This window comes from Punica granatum, chromosome 8 (genome assembly GCF_007655135.1).
Source record: "Punica granatum isolate Tunisia-2019 chromosome 8, ASM765513v2, whole genome shotgun sequence".
NCBI lineage: Eukaryota > Viridiplantae > Streptophyta > Magnoliopsida > Myrtales > Lythraceae > Punica > Punica granatum.
Genome location: NC_045134.1, coordinates 6,297,758 through 6,314,854, shown reverse-complemented (window position 1 = coordinate 6,314,854; position 17,097 = coordinate 6,297,758). Strand labels below are relative to the sequence as shown.

The window sequence follows — 17,097 nt, the reverse complement described above, 5'->3', positions numbered from 1 at the left end:
GCAACGTCTTCAGTGTATTGATCGACATTAGTTCTTGTTAGGTACTTGACTTTATCCTAATCACGAGCTTTTAAGTTGTACTGAATCCTTGCATTAAGTCGCCTTGGGTGGTAATTTGCAACTATGCAGCACCTCGTGTTAATTTACCAATCTATTCAATCATTATTTAGTTCCATTATTATTGTAGATCTCTTATCACTCCACGTCTTTTTTATTTTTATTTTTAATAATGAAAAATTCTAATGTGTCCAAGAGTCATAATGACATATTTTTTAGTGTTGCACTTCAAATATTCAATAATTTTTTTCATAAATAGTAAAAATTTTAAACACTTAAATAAAAATATTAAACGTCAATTTAATCAAATATATTACCGTCACTCTTGTTATTTAGACACGCACCCTTAATGTTAACTGATCCCATTTGAGGCCTGTTTTTTAACTTACTAATTATTGCATCACGCTGTGATCTCTCTCTCTCTCTCTCTCTCTCTCTCTTCCCTTTTCCATGGCTCCTTTACTGTAATGGCAACATGTTAAAGCTCTGCAACATAGAACCCAGACCCCCTGGCATTTGACAGCATTTAGGTAGACTTCCCTCTTCTTCTTCTTCTCCCCCCTTTACCCTTCTCTCAGCTCCCTTCTTGATTGCGCAGAGAGAGAGAGAGAGAGAGAGAGAGAGGGAGTTGGGGTTGCCTCAGATCTTGGGAACTTGCAGAAGCAGTGTGAGGAAAAGGGAGATTGTCCTTTTTCGAGGGTTTTTTTTTTTCCTGTGATTTCTATTTTCTTCTTGGGGTGGCTTTTTGCCTTTATTGTGTTTACTTTCTCATGACCCCTTTTCCTTTCTCTCTCTCTCCCCCTCTTGTGCTTTCAGACAAGGGATTGGTTTCACTGAAAGATGAATCTTTTTCTCTGTTGCCCGAAGCCCAGCTTTTCTTTCTGTTTATTTGAGCTTCTTGGTATGATTGTTCATGGAGGTCGGTGGTGATTCTTGAGCACAGCATATCACCGGAAAGACCCCTGAAATAGATTCTTGCTCGTCAGATCTACTTGTGGATGCAGTTTTGTGGGGATTCTCTTGTTGTATTGACTCTCCTGGGGGCATTGAAGATGGTCCTTAGAAGTTCAGGGTTACCCTCAGAGTGAGAGATGATGATTATGATGATGAAGCTGAGAGTATAGAAAGATGATGGTTTTCTTGAAGGTTCTTGTGGGGCTGGAGGGTAATTTCGGTTACTGCCTCTATAGAGATTTCGATGTGAGAGATGTCTCTGGTGGTCTCTGTTTCCATTAGAGTGGAGAAGATTCCTGCTTTAGCTAGTTCTGGTTCTGTTTGTGATAATCAAATCCTAGTAGCTACCTGTATGGATATAACCAGATTGAACATGCCGGAAGATTCCACCGGTCTATTGGCCGGTTCTGTTGCTGATAGCGAGGAGGAGGTTTCGACTTCTATTTGTTGTAATTTGGAGAATGAGATTGGTATTGAAGTAGAGTTGGCCCCTGTTCGGGGTCCATTTGTGGGTAGGAAAACCGAATGGGTTCTTTGCGAGGAAGAGGATTCGTTATCATTGGAGGGCGATCAGTTCCTTGATAGCTCTGTGGCTAGTGAGACTAGTAGTTTATGTGGCGAGGATTTTCTGGGCATTGAAGCTGCTAACTCATTAGAGGTTGAGAGGAGACTGTACAGCAGCATAGAAATTCTTGCTGGAGCAGCATCGGAATTAGGGTGCGAGTCAACTACAATGCAAGTGGTTGTAAATGGGCCTGTCTCGATAGCAACGGGGCTTGAGGATGGGCTGAGCCCGAGTTTGAATTCGAATTCATCAGCTGTTGTTCTTCCATCGCCATTGAGCACACAGCTGAGTACTGTGGTTGGGCGAAGTGTCTTTGAGGTGGAATGTGTACCTCTTTGGGGTTTTACTTCCATGTGTGGAAGGAGACCCGAGATGGAAGATGCTCTAGCAACTTTGCCCAAATTTACCAGAATTCCGATAGAAATGCTGATTGGGGATCGGGTTCTCTGTAACATGACTGATAGTATAAGCCAGCAGACTGCTCATTTTTTCGGGGTCTATGATGGGCATGGAGGCTCACAGGTAACTATTTTTATTTTAGGCTAAAGAATGGGCACCTTTTCTTGTCGAGAAACAAGAAATCTCTTTTTTGCAGTTCATTTCCTGTCGGATTTCCCTTAAGCTGTCTTGCTTTTGAATCAATTGTGTTCTGAATTTCCATCATCCCATTCTTACTATATGGGAAATCAAGAAAACATGATATATTGATCATTTTGTCATCAGCAGAGAAGCATGTATTATGATATTGTTATTTACTCTTGTTTCTGATGCAAAACAATTAGTCAGGGTACAAAATAAGGAATTTACAAAACATGGTCCCTTTCTATTGCTGGTCTGTTCTTGTTCTCGATTTCCTTGTTGCTTCTGAAAAATGAAGAAAGTGAAGGAAAACTTGTTTTGATTGCAGTTCTCTCAGAGTTTCTATAATCGAAAAAGCGCAGCTACTTGTTTCCTCATCTTCCTCATCTTTTTGAAGGAAGAACTAAAATATGGAATTTACTCCCCATTTGTTGAAGCAACAAGAAACTAGAATCATGCATTATGGTCGTGTTTAGGTTGATGTAAAAAATGCTTCTTTGTGAGCTTGTTCTTTCACTGACACATTTCATCCATTCAGGTAGCAAATTATTGTCGGGATCATGTCCACCTAGCCCTAGCCGAGGAAATAGAAACTGTCAGGAATAGCATAACAACTGATGGAAATGTCATTGGCAACTGTGAAGATCAATGGACTAAGGCATTCACTAACTGTTTTGCTCGGGTAGATTCTGAAGTTGGCGGAAATGGGAACCCCGATTCTGAACCTATTGCCCCTGAAACTGTGGGGTCCACCGCTGTTGTTGCGGTGGTTTGTTCATCACATATAATAGTTGCAAACTGCGGGGATTCGAGAGCAGTTCTATGCCGTGGAAAAGAAGCCATTGCACTCTCTGTTGATCATAAGGTGATAAGAGTGTAATCTAGCCCTGACATGTCATCTTATACGGCTGTACACCTGATTTGCAAATTTGATTATTTATATCTCTGTTGGAATGTGATTGAGCAGCCAAACCGTGAAGATGAGTACGCTAGGATTGAAGCTGCTGGAGGAAAGGTCATTCAGTGGAATGGGCATCGGGTTTTTGGTGTTTTGGCTATGTCAAGGTCCATTGGTATGTGTCTTTCTCTTCCTGTCCAATATTGCTTTTTGTTTCCAGCTTACTGTTTCACGTTCCTATGATGATGAGAACATAAACATCTTTTGTGTTGCCACCTGAAAATTGTCCATTTGAAGAGGAAAATCATCTTAGGCCTAAAACCCGAGAAATTCATCATGTCACTGGTTCTTGCTATAGCTATGTACGTAAGTCGAAGCTGTCTTAGATTCGTAATTGATTCTTGATTGACAATGTGATGTCGCAATGTCCGTTGCCTGGCTATCAGAAAGAAAGATGATTCCAACAAATAGCTGCTTGACATGCAAACAAATGTTTGTGGAACTCGTTTTTCTCTCATGCCATGTTCAGCGCAAAAGAATGGGAAAAAAATTAGAGATCAGATCAAACTTATTGGACAGTGAAATGAATCGTTTCTTTGGACACTCAGGGGACAAATACTTGAAACCATGGATCATTCCAGAGCCCGAAATCATGTTCATTCCCCGGGCAAAAGAAGACGAGTGCCTCGTCCTCGCCAGCGATGGCTTATGGGATGTGATGTCTAACGAGGAGGCCTGTGACCTCGCCCGGAGGAGAATTCTCACGTGGCACAAGAAAAATGGCACCAGCCTCGTCTCTGAACTGTCCGATCGAGTGCCCGGGCCCACTGATCCAGCGGCTCAGGCTGCGGCAGAGTACCTCTCAAACCGAGCCCTTCAGAAGGGGAGCCGGGACAATATTACAGTCATTGTGGTGGATCTGAAGGCTCAGAGAAAGGTTAGGAGCAGGACATGACTTAATAGTTGTCTTTGATTGTACACTAGTTCATAAAGGACATGGAAGCTCCCATAGCTGTTGTGGCATATCACATAAAAAAAAAAAAAATTGTGGTGGCACACCAAAATTAGAGCTCATGTGTTTTATTATTATTTTTTAAATCTGGGCTTTGTGCGTTATGATCCCATTCTTCAATTGGGTATCTGAATTTTATTAAGTTTCAGTTTTAGTTTTTTTTTTTTTTTGCTTTGATTGAAGCCCTTTCCAGGTCAATTGTGCAAATAGTGGAATAATGAGAAGCAACTATTTGTAAGTTCAGAATCTGCTCTTCCATGGATTTTGAGCAACTTTGTATTTTATTTTGATCCAAGTCATGTTATCATTTATTCATCTTGAAGCAAGAATTGGCTTCGAGAATTTTAAACTGGTAGAAACCCTGCTAGTGTTTCTGTCAAGCGGCGCTCCTGTACGGCCTCAGCAAGATGCTTCTCGTTCTGCATGCTCTGAACCCACTGGGACATTATGTAGATCCGCTCGGTGCTCTGCTTCAGCGTCCGGGTGAAAATGGGCTCTGCTGGGATCGTGAAGAAGTCTTCAAGTTCCTTGGCTTTCGCATCCGCTGAAAACTGGAACAAAGAAGTGAGCTGATGGGTAATGTTACTCATGAGCCGTATTCTTGTTTGCATTAAGCACGTTGAACAACGAACTGATGCATTAAGCTTAGCTCGTCTTAGTTAGCTGGTTATATAGAGAGTGCGAGAGAGATTACGGGTGAGACGGACAATAACAGTGACGAACTGAGTAATGAATGTTCCTCTGCCGTAGGTTTCGAATATGTGTTTCCAGTTTTCCTGTCCGATCGGATCATCGAAAAAACAGAATCAGCACACACAGGTCTACAACTTCATCGACAGTATGCCAGCAGAACCATATATCCAGAGAAACACGTAACATTTACCTTCAGCCAAGTCCAAGCTGTTTATCGGCCTTCACGACTAACGCCAAGTCCAGCTGCAGCATCTTGCTTATGAACCTACTAAGCGTAATAGCCAGTACATCTATATCTATATATGAAAACAATGACGAAGTGGGCCTGGACAGATAGTTTTGGAATGTTTGATTTTCGAATAGAATTTTCTTGGTATTTTGAATTTTTGAAATTTTAAATGATTTTAAATTATAAAATTATGAACAAAATCTTTCGAAATTAATTTCAGTTATAATATTCCATTTAAAAAAATGAAAAATACCAAAAAATATTTTGGATACTATGATGATCTCCAATTGAAGGTAATATGATCAAATTATTTTTGGTTATAAAATCTTCCAAAATTATCAAAAAATCATATAATATTTTTTTTATAAATTCTTTGTGGTACATTATAAATAGCACAATCTGAGACGTCCAGCCGACTACACAGCCTGAGACGTTCAACCATCTTAAGATAATGAAGAAAGTGATTGTTCATGCTACTTGAGTTCAAGCCTTTTTTTTAATTTAAATTTCAAACATTTTATAATTCTTAACAATAGGTTTGCATGTTCTAATTTGCATCTTTGACTTTTCAAATGTTTTTTGCTTTCTTAAAAATATTTTTATTTATGTACTAATTTGTTATTATTATTTTTCAGGATGTCTTATAATTTATAGAACTATCCCGTGCAACGCACGAGCTCCACGACTAGTCTAATATAAAGCAAAACTGTGGTGGGTTCAACCAGATGGCCTCATAAGCTCAAATTGCTAAATAGAATTTTCTTGAATTTTTTTAATTTTTTAATTTTTATATTAATTCTTAAGTTTACTATTAGTGTCATCCCAGAATATTTTGTTTGCCACCACATTCACATTAAAAAAAATGTGGTGGCCAATGTAAAATTCAAGAATGACAGTGATAGTAAACTCTTAAAATTTTAGTAAAAAAGATTTTGTTTTAATTTTTTCAAGATATACGGTATCATAAAATTCGAATTTTTAAAATCTTTTATGGATATGATTACTACTACTGTGACACATTATATATATACTTTAGAAATAATCATCTCTAAAATAGGAAGAGACCACAATCTCCCAACAAAACAAGTAGTTCCAAGAGTAAAGGGTTTAGAAAACAACTCCGTAAAGCAAATCAAGGTAGTGACTGCGTAGACTTTACAATCCTCCATCATCATTTACTTTTTTGATTAATATATAGAGTCCACTAACACTTTGGTCCTCCAACTTTTCAATTGCTAGCACTTGACTACCTAAATTGTCAAAATCGAGAATTTGGTCCCTGAATTTTCAAAAGTCATAACAAAATGGTCCTTTTAGGGACTAAACTGTTGGCCAAAAAATGGCTAAAAGGACCATTTTGTTATGGTTTTTGAAAATTCAGGGACCAAGTTCTCGATTTTGAAAATTCAGGTAGTCAAGTTTTGGCAATTGAAAAATTGGAGGACCAAAGTGTTAGTGAACTCTAATATATATGTAATTTTAGCCTATGTATTATTTTCTCTTTGATATATATTTTCATCATATCTTACATTTATTGAGTGAGCTATCACATGAAAAGACTTATTAAATTTTTATTGGGCTTATACGGATCTGAGTCCATATCCATTTAAAATATCAATCTGATAATTGGTGGTACTCAAGCTATATATTAACCTTTGGATTTTCTTTTTCTTTTTCGATGTGGGATTTATCCAATTATATTTCTCAACATTTGCCTTCACATGTAACGTGTGATCATTTGCCTACACCTTATCTCGTGTTCTTTATCACTCGCCCTCAACAATTGCTCTTGAGCCGGGCTCTTCTTCTGTGCTTGGGTAATGGGGGGGCTAACACGAGGTCCTCTTTTGGCTATATTCGAACATATTGGGCCTAACGTGGTGTGAGTGCATGCGTAATATGCGTAACATGTGCTCTGATACCATATTAAATTTTCATCAGGCTTATACAGATTTGTGCCCATATCCACTTAAAAAATCAAGCTGATAAGTGTTGGTATCTAAGCTTTATATAAACTCAATGTTATTCTTTCATTTTTAGGGCGAGTGTTGGTGCCCATATGCGTGTGAGCACGCATACGTGCAACTTGGGCTCTGATATCATATTAAATTTCCATTGGACTTAAACGGACATGTGCCCATATTTACTTAAAAGTTCAAGCTAATAATTGGTGGTACTCAAGCTATATATTAACCCTTGGATTTTCTTCTTCTTTTTCGATGTGAGATTTATCTCATTTTATTCCTCAATAAGACTCATAAAAGATATAAGTTAATAGTAAATAAATTATGGGACGCAGAGAACACAAAAAACAATGACTAACATTGATATGATTCTTCTTGATGAAGAAGTACAACATATTTTGTTATCTATTGCGATATCTATAATGGATAGGATAAATAAACTAATATTCACAAACTAATATTTTCTTTATTTTTTAATTTTCTATAAAAAAAATATATTTTAAAAGTTTAAATAATTTTGAACCAGTATAATTTGTGATATCGATTTTTATTTTCTTGAATTTTCAATAATTTTTAGAAAATGAATTTTGGATTAAAATTTTAAAATATATAGATTTGGGGGACTGAACATTATTTTTTCATTTTAACTTTCTTTAAAAAATAAATTTTTTATTTTTATTTTAATATTTTTAAAACCATATAATTTGTGAAATTGGTTGTTATTTTCTCGATTTTCAGCAATTTTTTAGAAAATTTTTAGAAATTTTTTTATTTTTCAAAACATATAGATATAAATTTTTATCGTCTACACAAAATTATAAAAATAGATATTCTATATAACACGTTATAGATAGATGTGTTATATATTTCGTATAATTCTATTAACCCGTTAGTCACATAAATTATTATGTATATTAAATTTAATTCAGGTAGGATTTTATCATATTTGTGTTTTATTTTTAAAGATCTAATTATCATATTTGCTTTTCAAAAGAATAAATCATATCATAATTTTTATAGTTATGATTTGCTATCGTATCCAAAAAGTATTCGACCATGTCACACATACATATCTAATACATATATATAGTGATAATAATGGTAAATTACGATCTATAAAATTTCAAAACATGCATATAATATATAATAATACTAAAAAAGCACAAAAATTGAACACATATGATCCCGTGCTATGCATATAATATATTATAGCAAAATAATATAGAGATTGTGCCTTTCATGTGCATATTTAGTAATAAATATATAGGGGATATTGAAAGCATCTTTAAAAAAGATGCACATTCTCTATATTACCGCATATAATATATCATAGCAAAATATATATATGGATTATAGATGTCATCTCATATATAGATAAAGTGTCATGTTAAAGAAAAAAATAGAATAAAGAGGGTAACCACCATTTTGAGTTTAGAAGAGAGAAAATATCATATTAGAGAAAGAAGGACGAATAGACAATGAAATTACCGCTTGAGGTATATGCGAGATAAAATGTCATGTTAGAGAGAGAAAGTGGAATAGATAGCCTAACTATCATGCGGTGTTTAAGAGAGAGAAAATGTTGTGTAAGAGAGAGAGAGTGTGAAACTACCATTTAGGGTTTATGAGAGAGAAAGTATCATGTAGAGATGGAATAAAATAGAGAGCGAAATTACCATTTAAAGTTTATGAGAGAAAATATCATGTTAGAGAGAGAAAGTGGAATAAAGAGCACAACTACTGATTTAAGAAAGTATGTCAAATAAGAGAGATAGTGAAATTGTCATCTAGAGTTTATGAGAGAGAAAACGTCATGTTAGAGAGAAAAGGTAGAATAGAGGCGGAACTATCATTTAGGGTTTAGTAGAGAGAAAATGTCATGTTAAAGAGAGCAAGTAGAATAGAGAGCGTAAAAATCATATAGGGTTTAACAGAGAGAATGTGTCATGTTACATTTAACATGACACTTTTGTCCTCTTAAAGCCTAAATGGTATTTTCGTTATCTCTCTTATATGACTCTTTGTGCTTTCGATTCCACTTTCTCTCTAAAATAACACTTTCTTCCATAAATCCTAAATGATAATTTCGTTCCCTCTCTGTTACATGACACTTTATCTCTCTAAAATCCTAAGTGGTAGTTTGCTTTCTCTCTTACATGACAGTTTCTCTCTCCTAAACCTTAAATGGTAGTTCCGTTCTCTCTCTTATATGACACTCTCTCCTAAATCATAAATGGTAGTTGTGCACTCTATTCCACTTTCTCTTTTTAGCATGACTTTCTCTCTCATAAACCCAATATGGTAATTTCGCTCTCCCTCTTACATGACATTTTCTATCTCATAAACCCTAAATGGTAGTTGCGCTCTCTATTCCACTTTCTCTTTCTAATATGACACTTTCTCTCTCCTAAATGCTGAATGGTATTTCCTCTCTATCTCTTATATAACATTTTTTATTTCCCAAATGATAGTTGGGCTCTCTAATTCACTTTCTCTCTCTAATATGACACTTTCTCTCTCCTTAATCCTAAATGGTAGGTCCACTGTCTATTCCACATTCTCCTTAATATAATACTTTCTCTATTCAAAACCGTAAATAGTAGTTTCGTTCTCTTTCTTACATAACATTTTCTCTATCTTAAGGCCTTAATGGTAGTTGCGCTTTCTGTTCAACTTTTTCTCTCTAACATGACATTTTCTCTATTCTAAACAATAAATGGTAGTTTCGTTGTTTATCACTCTCTCTCTAAAATGAAACTTTCTCTCTCATAAACTCTAAATCGTAATTCCGTTCACTTCATAACATTTTCGCTCTCCTAAATTATAAATGATAGTTGCACTCTCTAGTTCACTTTTTTTTTCTCTTAACCCCAAATTGTAATTCCGCTATCTATTGCATTTTTTCTCTCTAACGTGGCATTTTCTCTCCCCTAAACTTCTAATGGTAGTTGTGCAGTAATCAATACAAATCTATACTGAGAGAACACAAGTTCAAGTTCTATCTCGTGCAACGCACGGGTTTCGCGATTAGTTTGTTTATACTTGATAGATGTTCTAGTTGCCCATAAATATTGAATTTCAAAAGCTGCATGGAAATCAGAGTACTCCGGAGATAGTATTGAGTTTAATTTCTAAAATATGTTGATCAATGGATATTCTATCATATCGAACATAAATTGGAACAAAAATGTTTTCCGCCATTACATAATACGATATTATAACCTGCTATTCGGGTTTACTCTTGGCTAAGGTCAGTCTCCTGATAAACTCTCAACTAAGATTCATAAGCTGATCGGTTTGATGACTAGATTTGCACCGTCACATATGCTGTGTGCCTGCACAAGGATTATATACATAAGGACATAAAATGGATCCAAGTAATCCAAGGAATTGCATAAGACGTATGAGCTAGCCTTTTGATACCCCTTTTGATACCCCTCTTATGTCAGGAGGAAGAAGCCAGGGTCTCCTCATGGACAGATACTTGAAACCGCGGATCATTCTGGAGCTCAAAGTCGTTGATCATTCCGGAGCTCAATGTCATCTTCATCACCTGGCTATTAGAAGACGAGTGTCCGTTCCTTGATAGCGATTGCTTGAGGGACGTGAAGACTAATTAGGAGGGACGTGACCTCACTCGGAGGGGAATCTTCCCATGGTATGGGAAGAATGGCACCGGTGTCGCCTCCAAACTATCCTACTCAGCACGCTCGGGCACACTGACCCAGTGACTCAGGCGGCAGGGGAGCACCTCCCAAGCCAAGCACCTCCAGAAGGGGAGCCGGGACAATATGCAACTGTGTATTTCGATCCAAGTCATTATTCTACTTCTCATCATAATAGCCATTCCCGATAATGACTATCAAAGCTAGAGTCGAACTGGCAATAGATGGCTCTTACGAGTGGCGTAAGCCAACAATGAGAAAGAGAGGCAATTTGAGCCAAAACAAAGGATGATTTAATGAATCTGAAGCAGCATCATAAATGCATAGACCAGATGATTTCTTATTGAGGAAAACAGCGACCAAGAAGAAAGTCGAAAATTCTCATAATAAAGATGAAATTAAAATTTCACATCCTTGCAGAAGAAATTACAGAGTCGGATTAACAGAAGTCAGAAGCCCTAGTATTTCCGATAAGCGAGTTCCTGCACAGCTTCGGCCAGATGCTCCTCATTCTGCACGCTCTGGACCCACTGGGCATTGATGTGGACCCGCTCGATGCTCTGCTTCAGTGTTCTGGCAATTGCTGGCTCAGCTCGGGTTGAGAAGAATTCCTCTACTTCTTTGGCCTTCTCAAAGGAAGAAAACTGGAACAAAGAAGTGGAAAAACCCCCCCTAAGTTACTGATGTTTCTTTTTGTTAGCATTATTGAGCGATGAACAATACTGATGCACTGGACATGTACACTCAGGTTACAGAGTGAGATTACCAGTGAGATGACGGCACTTTGTTATTTTTGTTAGCATTATTGAGCGAGAAACAATACTGATGCATTGGACATGTACACTCAGGTTACAGAGAGTGAGATTACCGGTGAGACAACGGCACTAACAAAGCGAGTAATGAGAAATCCCGAACCATAGGTCTTCAATATGTGCTCCCATTTTTCCTGTCCGATCATCAGCAAAACAGAATCAACAGATGGTCTCCAGCTTCATTGGAAGTGTAGGCAAGTAAAACCGTAGCCAGATAATAAAAGATGACATTTATTGCTCAAATTATTTGCAAAAGTAATTTCACCTTCAGCCAAGTCCAAGCGGTATCGCGGCCTTCACGACTAACATTAAGTCCAAAGACAGCATCTTGGCTACGAACCTATAAATGAAAGACACTTGTAATTGAACTTAATGGATGTTCTATTAACGCAATTCGAATTTCAAAAGTGCACCAATTGGAGTACCTCTGGAGACAGTATAAATTGAAGGACTTCTTGAATGATATTAGGATCTGGGCAAGAGGGCAATGAACCTACAAAAAAATTGATCAATGGATAATCTATCATTTCCAACATAAATTGGAATAGAAACATTTTCTACCATTATAGAAATCATAATATTATTACCCAAGATTCGAGTTTTCTCCTGGCTAAGGTCGGTCTCCCGATAAACTCTCAGCAGAGAATCATAGTCTGATCGGTTTGACGAGTTAACAGTCTGCATCACTGCCACATAAGCAGCCTGCACAGAGAATACATATCTAAGATGGATTCAAGTAATCAGAGCAAGACTACAAATTTGTCGTACAAACATATAAAACTCAGTAATACCCTTCTTGTGTCGGGAGGAAGAAAGGGTGTGTTTCGGTCTTCTAAAAATGCATTGAAACGCCTGCTTGCTTCCTTCAGGGTCTCCTCATGTCCAAACACTGCTAGAGCAGTCAAGATTTCTCCTCTCAACATGGCATCTAAATGACTCTCCCCTTGCTTAGGTTCCCATCCAAGTTTTCTGCATCCCAAAAAATAAGTAAATAAAATAATTATTATATTTTTTAAAAAAAGGACAATGAAAACCAAGGCAAAAATCTCTTCATCAGTGATGATGATATTTGACATAGCTTCCAAGGGCTGACTTACTCGGCAGAGTACTGGAAGAGATTAATGAAGAATTGTTTAATGTTGTCCATCAGCTCAGGGGTCGCATCTGCAGCAATTCTGGCCACTTTGTTACTTATCTGTCATATAAGGAAAGACTTAAAATAAGTCCCAAGGCCTCAAAGTTGAAAGCAAAGAAAGACTAACATACGATATTGAACATTACACTTATCAAATTAGACAGGACGGTGTATTCTAGTTCTTCTCTGTAAGCACTCATCAAAGTGAACAAAGAAGTCAGAGGCAGCTGTCGAGCCATACAAAGAGCAAATGTGTCGTCCAATATCCCTGCACAGCGAGTCTCAAACTAATTGGCTTGGACCTCTCAATTACAAGAAAATAAATGAGGAAACAGGTGCCACAAAGAAAGTTACCGAATCTGTCAGTCGGAGATAATGCTTTACTTTCTATTGCGGACCTCAATTTAGCAGCAAGACTTTCATCATATTTCACCCTATAGAATCCTGTCTGGTCTACATTAACCTTTATCCAAGAAGGAGCTCCATCTGCATTGATAGAGGTTGATCTGTCCTGCAAAAGGAAATTCTTGCGGGCTTCATATGAGCCACAGCACAAGGTTATCGGAACAATCCATTGTCCATCGCCCTGTGACCCACTGGACAGAAATTGAGTCTGCAATTATAGTCCGAACCATGTCAGCTTCAAATATGATGAAGGTCAAGACTCCAAGATCAAGATGCAGGTATAAATTTACTGTCAAAATACCTGCTCGAACTCAAGCTTTTGATCTTTGATGCTCACAGAGACAACAGGGTAACCCTTCTGCTTTGTCCATGAGTTCATTAGTTTGTTGACGGGTTCACCTGATCCTTCCTCCAGGGCGGCCCATAGGTCCTCCGTCTTTGCATTTGAACAAGCATGTTTCTTTATGTATGCAGCTAGGGATTTCTGTCCGTGAGTAAGATATAACTCGATGTTAATATGAAAAATCAAATCACCCGTTATATAGACAAGAGGACAGCTCAACCTAATTAGGTCTGAAATCTGAGTCCCCATTTGCAAAGACCACTCAAATTTAAAGATATGACCTGAAAACATTCTGCACCAAGATAGCTCTGAAGCATCCGAATAACTGATGCACCTTTTCTGTAGCTTATCGCGTCAAAAATCTCATCAATCTCACCAGCATGATTAATCTCAACCTGCAGAGAAATTTGTTTTATAGTAAACACTTAAGAGCTAATTTAAAAGGTCGACAAGGAAAACTAAAGTAAATCTTTTTGCAAACGGGAAATTGTAAGACAAATATGATAAAATCTTCATTCATCCACCTCAATGGGATGAGATTCCGCCAGCCCATCCAATCTAAGACCCTCAGTAGATTCATCAAGGAACTGCGTCCATATTTTCCACTCAGGAAACAAGCTATCAGTTGCCAAATAGCTCACCTGCAATGTACAAATTCTTGAGAACTTTCCATATTATTACTTCCAAACTAGTTATGTAACACAAGAATTTACCCATGTTGCGAATCCCTCGTTCAGCCACAGGTGTGTCCACCATTCCATTGTTACGAGATTCCCAAACCATTGATGGGCCAGTTCATGGGCCACAACTGTAGCAACCTTAACAAAAGCCAATTGAATGTCTTGTTAAATTTTTTTTAGTCCACCATAAGATTATCTAGCTGCCTAAGCAAATAATGTTATTATTTAGGTTACCCTCTGCTTATTGGCAGCTGCAGAATGCTGCTCATCATAGAGCAAGGCGGTTTCACGATATGTAACTAAGCCATAGTTTTCCATGGCTCCAGCAGCAAAATCAGGAATTGCGATCATATCAAGCTTCGGGAGAGAGTATGGTACAGCAAAATATCTACAGAAATTAATAGAGTTTCTCAATGACGTGATTGAGATTGAGGATGGAACAGAAACATAATCACGAAGAAAATAAAGGTTGTCTTCATATAATCGAACAAAAAGACCAAAAGATTGCACAAGATAAAGAGAAAACCTACTCTTTGTATAATTCGAGTGTCTTCACAGCAACATGAAGGGCAAACTTACCCTGGTTTTTCTTACCAACTTGAGTGTACACCCTTACCTTGATGCCTACAGAGAAGAAGACATGCCATGAGAAAAATGCCATAAAAATTAATGATCAGAGAAGATGGGATAAAAAAAAAACGCAGAACCATGTACCATCCGATGTGTGGTCCTCCACATAGTCAAACAAACCGATAACCACTGCAACCAGATATGTCGACATAATTGGGGACTCTTGATAGAAGACTGTCTTAGTGGGCCCATCAACTCTCTCATCAATTATCGGCATGTTGGATAGAGCCACCAATTCAGATGGCACATCCAATGTAATTTTAAATGTAGCCTGTCACACAATGTGCTAGATTTCATAGTAAGATCCACATGCCAATGGAGTTATGGTAAATGTAGCACGGCAATCCGTGAAATAACCAGTGTAAGTATACCCAAAAGCATACACATTACGTGTTCATAAATGCTAAATCAGCAAAGAATCAATAATTCATATCAAATATAAACCATAAGTACCTTGCAAGCAGGTTCATCCCAGCAAGGGAAGCATCGCCTTGCATCAGCAGGTTCAAACTGAGTGACCGCCATATTCTTCTTCTCACCATTATGCTCATATTTACTGGACACAAAAAAGGTTTCGTTTAGCCAAAAGTGCAGGCACTAAAAACTAAACTTTGCCTTATTAATCAGTTCATAAGCATGCAGAACTTGTAAATAAAAGTTGGAGACACGTCATTTAAGATTTTACAGTCTATATCTTCAAGAAACAAAAAACGTACCTTCTGTAGAAGCCCTTCATTCTATCATTCAGAGTTCCTTCAAACCCAATGGCCAAAACTCCCAGACTGATCGGAAGTGTCTGCCCGAACTCCAGCACCAGTATTTGATCTTGTTCGATCAAGTCAACTTTACAGGGCTCAAGGACCTGCCATTGATATCATATGCTAAACACAAGTCCAGAATTTCTCTTGATCATTATCTGTTATTGTTTGCTATGCTGCCTTTCGTCTCATTCTCACCCAAGTTCACATTTTTCCCACTCAAACATTTACTTATTCAGGTAAGGACTAGTCAACGAGTTCTACCCACAATCTTCAAATTCCAAAAACTGAAATTTCTAATGAAACCGTATCGATGCAGATTCCAGTCCCTTCACCAATCCACCATACAATTCAGATGCAAACGAAAGTAGAAAACTTTCACATCGAGCTCATCTATCCCCAGCTCCTCGGCTGAGATCAGCCGCAGTATATTCCCGCATGGAATCAGAACAACGAAGATAAGATCGAAATTGGCACGGAAATGAACCTGCGAGGACGCCTTGGGAGTGAAGGAAACGGCGGCGCCGGTGACGGAGAGCTCGGCAGCATTGAGGACGATGAACTTCGTCTCGGAGACGACGTCGAGGTCGATCGCCACCGAGCCAGCGAATTTGCAGGCGGCGAGGTCGGGCTTCAGCCGGATATCGTAGCGCTTCGGCACGGCGAATTTCGGGAGCCGAGGTTGTCCCTTGAACTGCTCCATCTTCTTCTCCTGTGAAACTTCCTTTCAGAGAGTGGGAGCTGTTAAATGGGAAGGGGAGGTGAGGGAGCGACAGCGCAGGGAATACATACTTATTATATAGGGAGAAGAGATGGAATTGAAATTCACTTGTGAAGTTTATTTTTCATTTTTGCCCCCAATTTTTCATATGATTTCGAATCGAATCCCGCAACTTTTTGGGGAAGATATATTTTTCCATTTCACCCCTAAAATATCTCTTTTGGAACATATGTCCCACCAAATCAACTATGGTAAAGAAAATTGTCCCCCCCATCGTAACCCTTGCTGTCAAAGTTAACGGGAAAGCAAGTACGATACACATGACTTGAGAAAAAAATTTATAAAAGAAAATTAGATTTTAAAAGGAAAAAAAAAAAAAGGCCCATCCTCCCCTTTCGACTGAAAAAGTTGCTTACGTAGTAGGTATGTCACGTGACGTGTACCACAAGTGAGACTAGCTTTTTTTAATTGTTTTATGCATCATGCGAACTTCACATGCCTTTTTTCATTAAACTAGTCACACAACGCCCGCTCATTGTTGCAGGCCGAACGATCATTCACTTAATAATTAGAATGAATTTTTAAATTAATTTTATTAATCATTTTTAAGCATCGCAATTGTTCTATGAATAGATCATATTCTAAAGCATGATCGATCTGTCTACAATATATAAATACACTATAATTAAAATTTTGGTATCTTGTAACACGTGAACTCTTAAATCATACTGAAGAGTAAATATGTAAACAAAGAAAGATCATTTATTAAATTATATTATATTTCTAAGGTAATGATGTTATCATTCTTTCAAAATTTCATGGGTCTTACTTATAAAAAAAATTAAAAATTCACTTGCCTTTTTGTATTTAGAAATACAGGGTGGATTTTATTATATTTGAGAATATTATAACCGTTTCTATATATATCATATAATTTTTACTATCTTTATCTTTAGCCAACATACCATCTATCTTATTATGGTTGCACTCATTATAT

At 37.4% G+C, this 17,097-nt stretch overlaps 2 protein-coding genes and 1 pseudogene across 2 annotated transcripts; 2 read left to right on the top strand and 1 right to left on the bottom strand.

Annotated features, from left to right (window-relative positions):
* The first annotated feature begins 413 nt into the window (after window positions 1–413).
* LOC116187002 overlaps window positions 414–17,097 on the top strand; it is a 30,027-nt pseudogene continuing 13,343 nt past the window's right edge.
* On the top strand, window positions 976–4,378 carry LOC116187000 (probable protein phosphatase 2C 6). Its single transcript, XM_031515570.1, has 4 exons — window positions 976–2,098; window positions 2,694–3,020; window positions 3,123–3,228; window positions 3,662–4,378. Exons 1-4 carry the CDS (start codon window positions 1,265–1,267, stop codon window positions 4,006–4,008), a joined length of 1,614 nt encoding a protein of 537 aa, XP_031371430.1. The 5' UTR covers window positions 976–1,264; the 3' UTR covers window positions 4,009–4,378.
* Window positions 10,930–16,154, bottom strand: LOC116186999 (aminopeptidase M1-like). The gene is made up of 19 exons (XM_031515569.1): window positions 15,867–16,154; window positions 15,338–15,483; window positions 15,075–15,177; window positions 14,706–14,892; window positions 14,522–14,615; window positions 14,226–14,379; window positions 14,025–14,129; window positions 13,836–13,952; window positions 13,593–13,706; window positions 13,270–13,452; window positions 12,918–13,176; window positions 12,710–12,831; window positions 12,526–12,623; window positions 12,220–12,397; window positions 12,016–12,130; window positions 11,854–11,921; window positions 11,694–11,768; window positions 11,485–11,562; window positions 10,930–11,260 (listed from the first exon to the last, which is right to left on the bottom strand). Exons 1-19 carry the CDS (start codon window positions 16,080–16,082, stop codon window positions 11,075–11,077), a joined length of 2,598 nt encoding a protein of 865 aa, XP_031371429.1. The 5' UTR covers window positions 16,083–16,154; the 3' UTR covers window positions 10,930–11,074.